This window comes from Opisthorchis viverrini, assembly GCF_000715545.1.
Source record: "Opisthorchis viverrini unplaced genomic scaffold opera_v5_172, whole genome shotgun sequence".
Lineage (NCBI taxonomy): Eukaryota > Metazoa > Platyhelminthes > Trematoda > Opisthorchiida > Opisthorchiidae > Opisthorchis > Opisthorchis viverrini.
Window position 1 is genome coordinate 377,175 of NW_008751831.1, and position 12,242 is coordinate 389,416.

At 45.1% G+C, this 12,242-nt stretch overlaps 2 protein-coding genes across 2 annotated transcripts in view; one reads left to right on the forward strand and one right to left on the reverse strand.

Moving 5' to 3' along the window:
- Positions 1 to 5,505, reverse strand: part of T265_07526 (hypothetical protein) — a gene marked incomplete at both ends in the record, with an annotated part of 51,111 nt that extends 45,606 nt beyond the window's left edge. The window contains one exon of the mRNA XM_009173071.1: positions 5,391 to 5,505. Coding sequence (XP_009171335.1) covers positions 5,391 to 5,505 — 115 coding nt within the window. The remainder of the gene's footprint in view (positions 1 to 5,390) is intronic.
- Positions 5,506 to 6,103: 598 nt separating this feature from the next.
- T265_07528 (hypothetical protein) overlaps positions 6,104 to 12,242 on the forward strand; it is a gene marked incomplete at both ends in the record, with an annotated part of 35,590 nt that continues 29,451 nt past the window's right edge. Inside the window, 2 exons of the mRNA XM_009173073.1 lie at positions 6,104 to 6,295; positions 6,539 to 6,740. Coding sequence (XP_009171337.1) covers positions 6,104 to 6,295; positions 6,539 to 6,740 — 394 coding nt within the window. The remainder of the gene's footprint in view (positions 6,296 to 6,538; positions 6,741 to 12,242) is intronic.

The window sequence follows — 12,242 nt, forward strand, 5'->3', positions numbered from 1 at the left end:
TATATATATAATTTTGATCTATGTTCGTATTTAACTGTTTCACTTAGACTAAATTAGTTCTCCAAGTGAGTGGTTGAATGCTTTGGTGAATAAGGCCTCCAAAATTCAATGCTGTTTACAAACAGCAATTAATTGCACTTAGTGACGGTGCTAATAATTATGAATTTTTACGCAATTTGAATGCTGTATAAATGCTTTGGTAGTTGCAATCTGTCCACACGAATAAACACGTCTATCGCACGCAATGCTTAGATTTAATGATAAGTTTATGAATGGAATTCGCTTGCCCTCCAACTCTCAAAGCACGGTACAGTTCGCTCCCATGTGACTTTCTAGAGGTGAAAACAAAAATAAATCCTACTCAAAACTCCCAAGCGCGCTACATCTAGTTTTCTTTCGTGACTAGATGCACCTAAACACCACGGAACACTAACTAATTACTGCAAATTTGAGGCGGTTGAAGTGTTTGTCCTTCTGCAAAAAATCCGTCCAGTTCATCTCCTGCTTCAAAAGAAGCAGGGAAATTTGGAACCTGTCACTAATAATCAATACGCTCCAACTTCTGCCTCTATGCATAAATGTTTTGTTGTTCTGATGATCGATAAAAGTTCAGTTTGGAAAAGTAAAATGTTTTGTATATCTCACCAAGGCCGCCGGTTGTCAAGAAACGTTTGACATGTTGGAAGTGCATGCATTGCCTGAGACCATTCGGGAATCAATAAAGAAAAATTTCGCATTTGTAGACCGCGTCCCACAATTTAGTCTAAAGTGGAATGCCCCTCCTTACGAAACATCCCCCTTGGAGAGTGCTGGTCGATCCTTTTGTACAGTGAATATCGGTTAATCATTTCCAGTCTTAAAATGGGGTTCCTCAAGAGTATCGTCACCTCACGTACGTCCAACTAGCCTGTGCGCTTAGAACGCCGCAACATCAGAAAGGTCACGTAACCTGATTGACTGTTGGATTTCTGCTTATACCTAATTTCATGCATCTTCGTTTGTCAGCTTACCGGAAAGGACCCCGAAACATTACTGTCGACAGCCTAAATAGCAAGCAAATATCGTTTCAGCCCGGAAATTTTTGCAAAATATGTGTCGGAAAAGTGGTATCTCAAGCTAGCAGCAAGCAACAAAACAGAATTAAAAGAAGCACCAGTGTGGTCTTATTAATTTGGGAGTCATTACGGTCAGAAATTGTGGTTCACCGGTTGTCGACTGCTATCTCTGTGTGTTTGTTACTATACCTATTGATGCACTGAAATTCAGAAAGGCAGGAGCTTCAGGTATATCTCTACCAGGCTTCCTATTGGAACGTGGTAAACAAAGTCACGCTTAAGATAGCTGTGTCTGAGTCTTCAAATACCCCTGAGCATCATATGACATATGGTATCACGCGGAACTAGTAACAGGCAGTGAATTATGTTTGAATAACACGATTTTTTATGTTAGCAGAACCTTGTCACATTTGCTAAATCAGGTATGCCAGGTTTATTGACCACTTGGGTTTCTGCATCCTCAGAAGTGAGGTAAGTGAATAAAACAGCCCATTATAACGACCGTTTTAGAAGCTACTTCTTGAAGCAGGTAAAAAGTGTTAATGTGGGATAGCGCGTTATCCACTTAATCCTTCGGCGCTGGTATTCGACGTCTTCATCCCGGCAGATAACGGGTTTATGGGCAACCGTTGAATGCAATTAATCAAAAACATCATTACGGTGCTTATTTTTTCTGTTTCAGACATTGAACATATCCCCTATATTTTATTAAAACTTTCACAAGGCCGCAAGCACAAGTGCGTCATTCGTGGTGCGAATACTGTACATCGGAAGTCTTCAGTCAGCATGGGAAAGTATGGCTAGTAAAATTTGTCAATCACCAACACGTACTCGCTTTCATGTCAAGAATCAGAATTAAAACAAAACACACCATTCAAAAAACCCTTAATTTCGCACCATGCAGTCACCTTTAATCAAACGTGCTCTTTAATTTACCTTTTCATATTCCCCTGGATCATTACAGACTTTTCTTAGTCGAGCCCTATGTCCCTTTGCAATTAAAGACGCTGTTTTTGTGTTTCGTACCCAATCACACTGGATAGAAATTACATTCAGTTTAGGCTACAGTAGTGGATGACTTTGAGTGTTTTTATTACAAAATGTTGCACCATACTCTGACTGAAAAAAACAGCTATTCGGGATAATACTACAAGTGATTCCAAGGGCAAAATCAAAATACCATTTTGGAAAAAAACCATCTGCACTACCGTGTCGAATCAAACCTTAGGCCTTTTTGACAATAGGTTTAATAAAGCAGTAAGAAAAATCATGACAGAGATACTCACATGGAAACAGAATTACTACGCCCTCTAGGGATAATGATTCACGCGTAACGTGCTAGCTTCAAAATTGCATCTTTCAATGGAAACGCTTTGTCTATTTTTGGTAAGTCAATGTGTACAGATGATCCACCATTTTGATTGAAAATATGTTTACAGACGACAAATTTTGCCCCTAGTTTGAAGATTTGCTATCTTAAAAATTGTTTCCATAATACTAAACAACTCATAGTTGCGATTGTGTTGGGGGCGAGGTCGTCAAGACTGGGTACCATGGATACATCATGTGCTTTGGGAGATCATCGTCGGTTGAGAGTCATAAGTATTCGCTATTTGAGAGGGATAATACAAACCACACAAACTAGCTGAATGGAATTTTGCGTGAAATACAAGCGCCTTAAACATTCGTACGCCCTTATAATAAAGCATTAGCCGCACAATATATTTGGCCGCAGAAACTTCACGAGAGGAGTAAAACTTTTTGCACTAAAATCTTGCATTTCGTTTCGCCAAACCAAAGCCATTCTAATCTAATTTCATATTTTTGCAGCTCACTAAATTTGACTGCCCACTGAAGCATCGGGTTAGATCAGAGAGATATTACGACTGGATCTTCTCCAAGAAAGACATTTGTACTTGCCCATGTTAAATGGACAGAATAATCCGGAAATACAATTTATCATTACACCCTATCGTAGTTATTTTACTCCACTACCCAAGGTTAAGCCTTCCATAGTACCGACTGCTGCCTCAATTGTTCAAGGTTCCTCATCCTCACAGGCCTTTAGTACCAACCAGTCGATCATTTAGAGTCAAGACCCACATTCGATAGCTTCATTTTTTCAGTGTATAATTTTCCACAATTGCGGAATTCTCATCAGATCAGTGATTTGAGTCGCTCGGCTTCATTACACTTTACCTTCACACATTGATTGTAATGATCAAAACATGGACCGAAACAATTCGCACCGCGATAAACGAACTTGTGTTCAAAATTAGCCACTATGGTTGTTATGGATGACATTTTCGCCAATGAGTTGTCGGGGAGCGCCTCCAAATTTTATTTTTCAAAGGGCTCTTAGGTCCCACTGGATCTGGCTCATCTCATAACGCATTTCTACTGGATGAAAAGGGCTTGCTCTTTTCTCACACCTGTGAGCCATCACTTGACGTTTCAATCCAAATTGAGCCCAAAAAACCAGCAACTACTGACCTCTGTCTCAAATGCGTGTCAGCGCCTAAAACATCACCACGTGATTCTTCAGTACGATGCATGTCTCCAAATTCGTTCCAAAACGCACAAACGGCTACCTAGACAGCGCGTAACGTGCTGGATTCCATCGGATTATTCGATCGCTCTATGCTCTAATACTTCCATGCGCTGTCCAGTAACGATGCATTTTAGAGATAAATCGATGCCATGTGTCTGCCGGAGTCACAGGCGTTTGTCTTCTTTTATCCAATCTCCATGAATAGCAGGCATAAAATACCTTCAACAGCTGCTGCTGAGACATTTCTGGACCATAAAGCGATATAAGAGTAAAACCTGTCGTTCTGTGAGGTCCAACCTGAATATTTTGCCCCTTGTCGACCAATCCACGCAAAAATGTCCAAGAAACCGAACTGCGTGTGTGAAATTCAGCTATTGGGACCACCAAGGCTGATAGCAGGCAAGTATGCCGTAGAGATCCCCTATTAGTGTTCGAATCAAACTCAGCACAAAGCCATTTAATCGCCTAACTTCTCTGGCAGTAAAACCCTCGGCTGCCCACACTTGGAGGCAGAAGAGACGGTGCTGAGGCGCCCGTCCATAACCTGTCTCAGCTTTTCCAACAAACTTCTCGATACAAAACAATCAGATTGTCTCCAACACAAGTTAATAATTGCCATAACAGAAAACAAGATCTCACCATAGGTTTCCGATGCGTAGGTCTCTACAGAGGGCTACTCTATTTTTCGGGTGGCCTCAAAACGCGGGATGGCTCGCGGCGTTAGTTTATACTGATGAGCGGTCTTGACCATCTCGTTTTACCTCTCCGCTACGATGCAATATGGCTTCATATCCCGCCGCGAGGGCCCGCTTCTCTTCATCTTGCAGCCATCTACCGGCGCCCCTTCAGTCTTTCAAAAGATCATTCAATCCTGATATAAACACTTGAGCAGCTCTCTTCCAGGTACCAATCCATAAATATTTTGCCACCAAGGCCTCCTAAATAGAGCCCCACCGAGTCAGATCAAGTAAAAATTTTCCAGCGGCGCTGACCAGCGTCGTTCGATGGAGATATTGGACCGAACACTTCGTTGCATACAGCAGATGCCGCGCAGGCCAACCACAACATTTCCTGGATTTAGTCAACATCAACGAAAGATACTTCACTTTTCAGGTGTCAATTAACAATCCGATTGGACATACTGACCAAATTTTGTTAACGTTTTATTTAATCTGCTACTGGGCTGGAAATCCCGAACATCAAACGTCGATTCGAAGCTTCCGCGGTGCAGATATTTTGATCAATTTAAACTGGCATCACAAGTAAAAAATATTACAGGAGCATTGTCAAGAAAATTCATGAGGTTGACGCGATGTTCGCCCCATAAATCAGCGCGCAGTCATACGGAGGGCATTCTAGCTAAAAGGATTCTGTGTATTCTGGAAAGGAGTTCTCAAATATTTTTCGAAAAGTTGACCGCAGGGTACACAAGGGATGTGCTTGCAGTGCGTAAAATTCGGAATCGCTCTAGGGCGAATTCCGCCAATGGAACATAAAAGAACAGGCAACAAAACCAGACTTCTTCCGGAAAAGGTGTGCGATTTAAGCACATGAGATATCGCTGCAGAAAGTAGCCGACCACGTTCCTCTAGGGGGAAAAGAATTGGAAACCGCAAGCGGCCCGAAATCGGTATCTGAGGTCTGCAGATAACAGTATGCAGGCCCGTATTCTGGCTCGACACCATTACACGGAACCTTATCAAAGGACAGTCACGAGCGGTCTCTAACCAACTTGCTTTCCACGAAGTAGGAAAATTACCGACTCCCGCACAAGACAGACTCACTTTTTGTGGCCAGACGACTTCCATCACCAGCTCCTGAAAAAAGTTCTTCACACTGGTGGAGAATTGAAACCCCGCCTTTCGCAAGCCACTTGACGAGGGGACCTTTCCTCTTCATAGATAGGAGCGACTGTCAAGTCAATCTACGAAACTAGTGGCCGACTATCCCCCAGCAGCGACATGATTATAAGCTTCACCTCTTGATGGAACGCATCCTGATGTGGGCCATTGCAGATAACATTAGCTTTCTAATCTCCGGTTCAAAGCGGATTCCTCCTAGACCGTTCTTGCGGGGCGAGCATTCTCCCGCGTATGGACAGCTTAGTCCAAGCTAAGGAGGGGCTCATATCGGTTGCTATATTATTTGGCTTTAAAAGAATTCTTGATAGAGGCACACACGTCCTGCTGCCCCACAAACTCGAGTTAAACAGGATTTAAGGAAAAATTCCACGCCGAATTAGAGCGCTCAAGTCGTTCAACGGAGCTCTTGGACTCAAAATGTCGTTGCACTCACCAGATATCGCGCAGTTTAACTACCATCTCTCCTGGATTTGTTCATCATCAACGAAAGGCACATCGTTGATCAGGTGACAATTAACGCTCCAATGGGACATAATGACCACTGTGTGCTGACCTTTGATTTCATCTGCTATTAGGTAAGAAATCCCGAACCTCGAATGTTTCTTCAAGACTTCTGCCGTGCAGACTTTCCAGGAATGCGCATCTTTCTTGAACAAGACACACTGGGACCAGCTCCGATGGAAGAATCATATGGGACCATTGTCCAGAAAGTATACGAGGCTGATGCGATGTTCGTCCCAAAAAAACAGCACGCACTCGGACCAGTCGCAGGATGCCAAAAAGGATTCGGCGACTTCTGGAAAAAAGGTCCGAACTTTTTTCCAGAAGTCAGTTACAGGAGATTCAGAAGACGAGCTGACATTTTGTAAAATGTGGAACCACTGTTAATCAGAAATCCGCCAATGGAACATATGAAAACAAGTCGCCACCATAGATCTCGCTCGCAAAAACAAAAACGTACTGTTCAGATACATGAGACATCGCCGCAGAAACAAGCCATCCGCGTTCTCCTTGAGGGACAGGAACAGAGAGCCGACGAGTGGCCAAGCATTTGTATCTGAGGTTTACAGAGAACACTATGCGTGCCTACATTCAAACCCAGCGTCCTCGTCACATCCACTCTTGTCAAGGCGGAACAGCGAACAGCCTCTAACCGACTTGGTCTTCACGGTGAAGGGCATTCGTCAACTCTTGCACAAGATCAACCCATCCTGCGCGTTGGGGCCCGAGGAATTCCATCCAAGGATCCTGGTGGAAACGCCCTCCACGCTGGTAAATCATTGACACCTGGTTTTTCGTCAGTCGCTTGAGGAAGGCCGCTTTTCCTCTGCTTGGAAGGAAGCTATTGTCACGCCAATCTACAAGACTGGTAACCGACTATCGCCTGGAAGCTACAGGGATATAAGCCTGACTAGCGCGCCGCGGAAGGTGATGGAACGCATTCTGAAGCGAGCTATCCTAGATCACCATACTTCCAGCAACTTGATATCCCCAGCTCAACACGGATTTTTCCCTCACCGCTATTGCGCGACAAACATGGTGAGAATGGACCAGAAGACATCGCGGTAATAGATGCCAAAGAGGATTTGGGTAGCGGGCTCTCTTCGAAGACGTCTTTTTCACTCCATTAGGAGAAATCGTCTCAGAAGGCATTTGTAGTTCTATGGATGATCAGGCGCACCTCTTCCATATCACCTGCATGGAATTCCAAATCTCTGCGGGGCCAACGTCGGATGGCTTCTGGAATACTCCAACCAAGTTTTATACTCAGGACGCGAGCGACGTAATCCTCATTGGGCTTGTACAACGAGCTGCCAAGAATATGTTTGCAGGCCTCAGCTCGGTGGACTATGGAACGCGTCCCGCTATGCTGACCCCTTTCGACCGGAGTATCATTGCCTCTCGAGAGGCCTTATACTTGCTTATGCCCTGTTTGAACAAGGATTCCGAAAAACTTTTTCCCAGCCAACACCTAGTCAGCACACAGTGGGAATATGGCAAGGCGATTTTTAAGCTCGGAGTGCACATTTTTTGGGACAAACTTTTTCTCATTTCTATCAGTTGGTGCGCGGAATAAACTTATTCCAGCGGTTTACCACACTTCATGTAGCACATAGTTTGAAGCAGTATGAGACTCTTTTAATGTGAACCGTTACGCTGCTTACTGTTTCGGGTGGAGAACTTAAAGGGTAGTGCTACACCGTTTTTTCGCTCGTGTCTTTCGGGTGAACGGAGGAAGCAGAACAAAAGCAAGACCGACCCAAAAAACTTGGGCCAGATCCCCAGTCCTGTGTATCAGCATGTTGATCTTTAAATTCAACCAATCAAAATAGAGACGGGGAAATCTTTGTACACTCGTTCCTTCGGGTTCGTAGCCGGCTTCCATGGCGTTTACGTACTTTTTTGTTCACCGTTTTTCCACCCGGCTACATCAGTCAGAAAACCGTATCATTTTCCGTCTTGGGCGAGCTAAAGGAAGATTTTGGCCGATACGTACGAAATCTTGTCGGGCGTCGCAGAAATGGGTATTTAAAAATGCGACCTCCATTTACTTCACTGACTGATACACGGGATCCAGAATTTCTTCCAAGGTTTCCGGGTCGGCTTTTTTCTTGTTGTTCGCCAGCCTCCACACATCCGAATGTTACAACTGACGAAAGTGTATATCAATCCTCTTGAACTTTTCAGCGCTGGGTCATAGGCTTGCCATCACAGGGATTCACTGAAAAGCGTCTGAAATTGCTTTGGACTGGGTACTAAATGCAGCGTAAACAACGGTCAGAGGAACGTTATTCCACCCTCCGACTCCTCCAAACGATTAAATTTGCTTTAAAGTGCGCGGTCTGTGCTAGAAAGTATTCTTGCCGTTTGCTCGTCGTGTACTATTTGAGTTAATTGTGGGAACCTCTTGGCCAATCTTGTTCAAACAGAACACATGTAAGTGTTGGGTCTCCAGGGAGGCGACAATACTCCAGAGGAAGGAGGTCAAGCACCACGAGACGCGTTTCAAAGTCAACAGATTTGAGGCGGGCATCCATTTTAGCAGCTTGTTGCATACGCTCAGTGGGAGGTACGCCAAAAAGTAAACAACCTGGCTGGTGTGTCCCAGAAGCGGTCTGAGGCTGACCGCATAAAGTAGCCGGAAGGCCATGCTAGTAATCTGGAGCACGTGTTCCGGGTCATTCGTAGGACGACGAGTCATTTCGGAATCTAATTTTTGTTGGGCACACTTGAAGAGTAACAGAAACCTAAATGCTTTTTATATCTGTCTTTGTAATGTCCTCTCGTCCATCCTCAGCATGCACAACCACAGTGTTCACTGAATCTTCTCCGGATATCTGTTTGTAAGGCGCTGGCATTGGAATTGCAAGTCGTCTACAAAAAGTAAACATGGGCTTGATGGCACACCTGGAAGGCCGTTGATATAGATCAGAAAAACGGAATAATACCGAAACAGAGCCTCAGGCGACTCCAATGAAGACCGGAGTCGAAGAAGAGAAGATCGAAGAGTTTTCAGCAACCCTGAAGATCGAGCCCACCTTTACTTGGTTGGAACATTTTAATCCAGCGTAGGGTGACATTTTGCCGTGACTGGATGTGGCATGGTCGCTGGGAGAATACAGACCTGCATACGGTTCCTGTAGGCTCAAGTAACCAATATTGTGCCACTGTTGGCCTTCTAATTTCTCTGCCTCCAGGAGAAGGCGCGTGGCTTGTATTCCCGACGGTGCCTCGTATTTAAAAGGCACGTTTATTGTTCTGTTGGGCGAAGACTAGTTTTTCGTTTTCGTTTCGTTTGTTTTCGTTTTTTCTGCCTGTTTTCGTTTGTTCTATTGGCGAATTTCCGATTTACAGTTTCTGCATTCCAAGAAATGTCAGGTCATCCTTTGTGTCTCCTGTAGTTATCTTTTTAGAGAATGGTTAGGACCTCGTTTTCTGGCGTTTGATCCGTTCGACTGCACGCTGGTTTACTTGGGAAAGAAAGAAAATACAGTTTCTGCATTCCAAGAAATGTCAGGTCATCCTTTGTGTCTCCTGTAGTTATCTTTTTAGAGAATGGTTAGGACCTCGTTTTCTGGCGTTTGATCCGTTCGACTGCACGCTGGTTTACTTGGGAAAAGAAAGAAAACGTTCAGCTGTAGCACCTTTCCGGTGCCTAGCTGCCATGCCACCCGAAGGAAGCATGAGGGCTAGTATACTGCCAGGTTGCCCAAGCCTAGACAGGGGAAGCCGAGTGGCGGAAGTCGGATTCGAACCACGAACCTTCTGGTCAGTAAATTCGCGTTCTAACCACTTGGGCCATCTCGCGTTAGCCTCGTGATGTTTTGTACAATGCTTCAGCATGTTCCCTGATTTTGGTCCCGGTGCCTGATACGGAAATCCGACAGGGATGGTCGTGGGCGTCCGCGGTATCTAGTGGGTTCGAAGGCATGTATCTGGGGGCTGTGATGAACGACTGATCAGCGTCTACGCCCAATTAGACCGCTGCACCGGAACCTCATCAAGTAGGTCTTCAGAGCCTCCCCACCAAAAGGAGGTGCAGGAAGTGGGAACCAGAGGGTAGGTGCTCAAAGCTTTGTATTAGGAACTAGCCATCTTCTGGTGGACTTCACGGCCAAATGTAGACGACGCCGAGGAGCAGAGAATCGGTTCCACCCAGCAGATTTGTATCTGCAGAGCATTATCAAAGGGCGTGGGATTGATGTTCAAGAGGACAATCAGGAAGGACAGGATTACATATGTATATACCACGTCACCCTCCTTCTCTTGTTCCGAGTCATACCGTCTACTGAGATGCCCGCATCAGTAAGCGATTTATGAACCAGTTTTCTGTGAATGCAATTATGGACGGTAGTTCAAGCAAGCCGGCTGCTGAATTTCGCGATGTTTACGGAAAAGACCGAAACGGCTTTTGAACATGCATTTCAACACTCTCACTACTATGTCCGAAGGCGGGATGCGCAGTGATTTGCCACCAAAGCGCTTGACAGATTTAATAGTTCCACTCCAGGTTGGAGCAAAAGACTTCGAACAGGCCTCCGTGGTGTGCTTGCCTGCTTGTTGTTCTGGTGCTCCCGAGACCTGTCCCTTTGCAGGGAGTTGCCCCTGAAACCCTTGCCTCTGGATCTTTGTCTTTGAAAGACGTATATTTTCCCCTCAATGACTCCTGCTTTTAGCTCTATAAATGATAAATTTCGGACGCCTGAATTTGCTGCCATTCGGGGATTTGCGGTGGACATGGGTCTGTTTGGTCCCCTGTGATTTCAGTTTGTCGACCAAATTGTTTGTGTAAGGCCGCTTTTGTTTGCTCATCCTTTAGATGACATTACCAGGGAGTATTCATCTTAGTAGCACTCTCAAGAGGCTCGTTTTCGCAGAGGACTATACCTCGAATCCAGTAAGCAACTTTTGGTTGAGGAGGTTTTAATGGTTTACTCAACCGCAGTGGCTTTTCTTTTGTGTTTGAATCAGCTTTGAGGTCGCCCGCGACCAGCGTGGCCAAATTGGTATATGTCGGATTTTTTAGTGCGATGCTTCTGCTTTGGCTCTCAGGGTCATGTGTGACTATTTAAACCACCATCAGAGGGGGTCATTTGGATAGAGTAGGGCACAAGGCTAGAAGTTTCGCATTTTCTTTGGTTTTGGGGCTCCCGAACCAGTACCCGACGTTCAATACAACGCTTGTGGCTGATCTGTTGGTAGACTTCGCTGCCTGTTTCTGCGCAGCTGACTCAATGCAGGTTAGAACTTGCAATTTGAATGTGGATTTCAACGCTGCGCCTTTATTGTCTGTTGGGAGAATAAGCGACGATCATTCTATATGTTGGACGCCTTGTCTTCTTGGGGCTCAACTCGCCCCGGACCACTGTCGTTGGTACTCCGGGGCCCTTCGATGGTTGAATGGAAGTTGTAAACTGGAGTTGTGGTCAGTTGCATCCGCTTACTTTCAATGGCACGGTAGACCATAAATACTCTCGGATTAGCCCTGAATTTGAGACCGGGTTATCTATTTCGAAGCGTAAGCTAGACAGTCATTCTGCGTCCGCAACTTCCGAGTCCTTGGAAAGAAATGCCATTTTGTCCCCGAGTTTATCGATCAAAATTGAACATGTGCACTAATCTTTCCGAGTTTGAAGTGGGGACTTGGTTTCATTATTGACAGCTGCCTTGCTATTTGTGGAGTGCATAGCGCCCACAAGGTAGAGGAAATGAAATAGACAACTGGGTCAAGAGAGTTAGATAATCGCCTCAGGTGTCCATCCTGCAAATCCGTACATTAAAAACCGCTCCATGCCTGGTAAGTATGACATCTCACTCTACGTCATTTATTCGATGAACGTCCGTTTCATTCATATCTTCTGTGGTCCATAGATAGATGTAGAAGACAAGAGTCTGTTATAGTCCGGGAGATGATTGTGAATGAGTGGGTGCACCACAGAAGTGCGGTGCAACCTGAGAGGGATTTTCACGCACAGCTTATACTGGGGTGTTTAACTGTGTAGACCGCGAAAAAATCTTTCACAGACTTGCCCAGGTAAAAGCACTTTCAGACATACCGCGGATCCAATAAAGGTGTCATTTGGTTACGTATTAGCTGGATCAAGTAGAATCCGAGACATCGTGTTCTTGTGACTTCTTCCCTTCTTTTTCCTTCACATACTTCTTCTTCCCCCTCTCCCCACCCCATTAATAACTCTCTCCTTGTAGGCCCAGCACCTAGGACTGATGACTCCGTTCGTCATGCATCGGTTTTGCGTGCAGCATCTGCTCGTC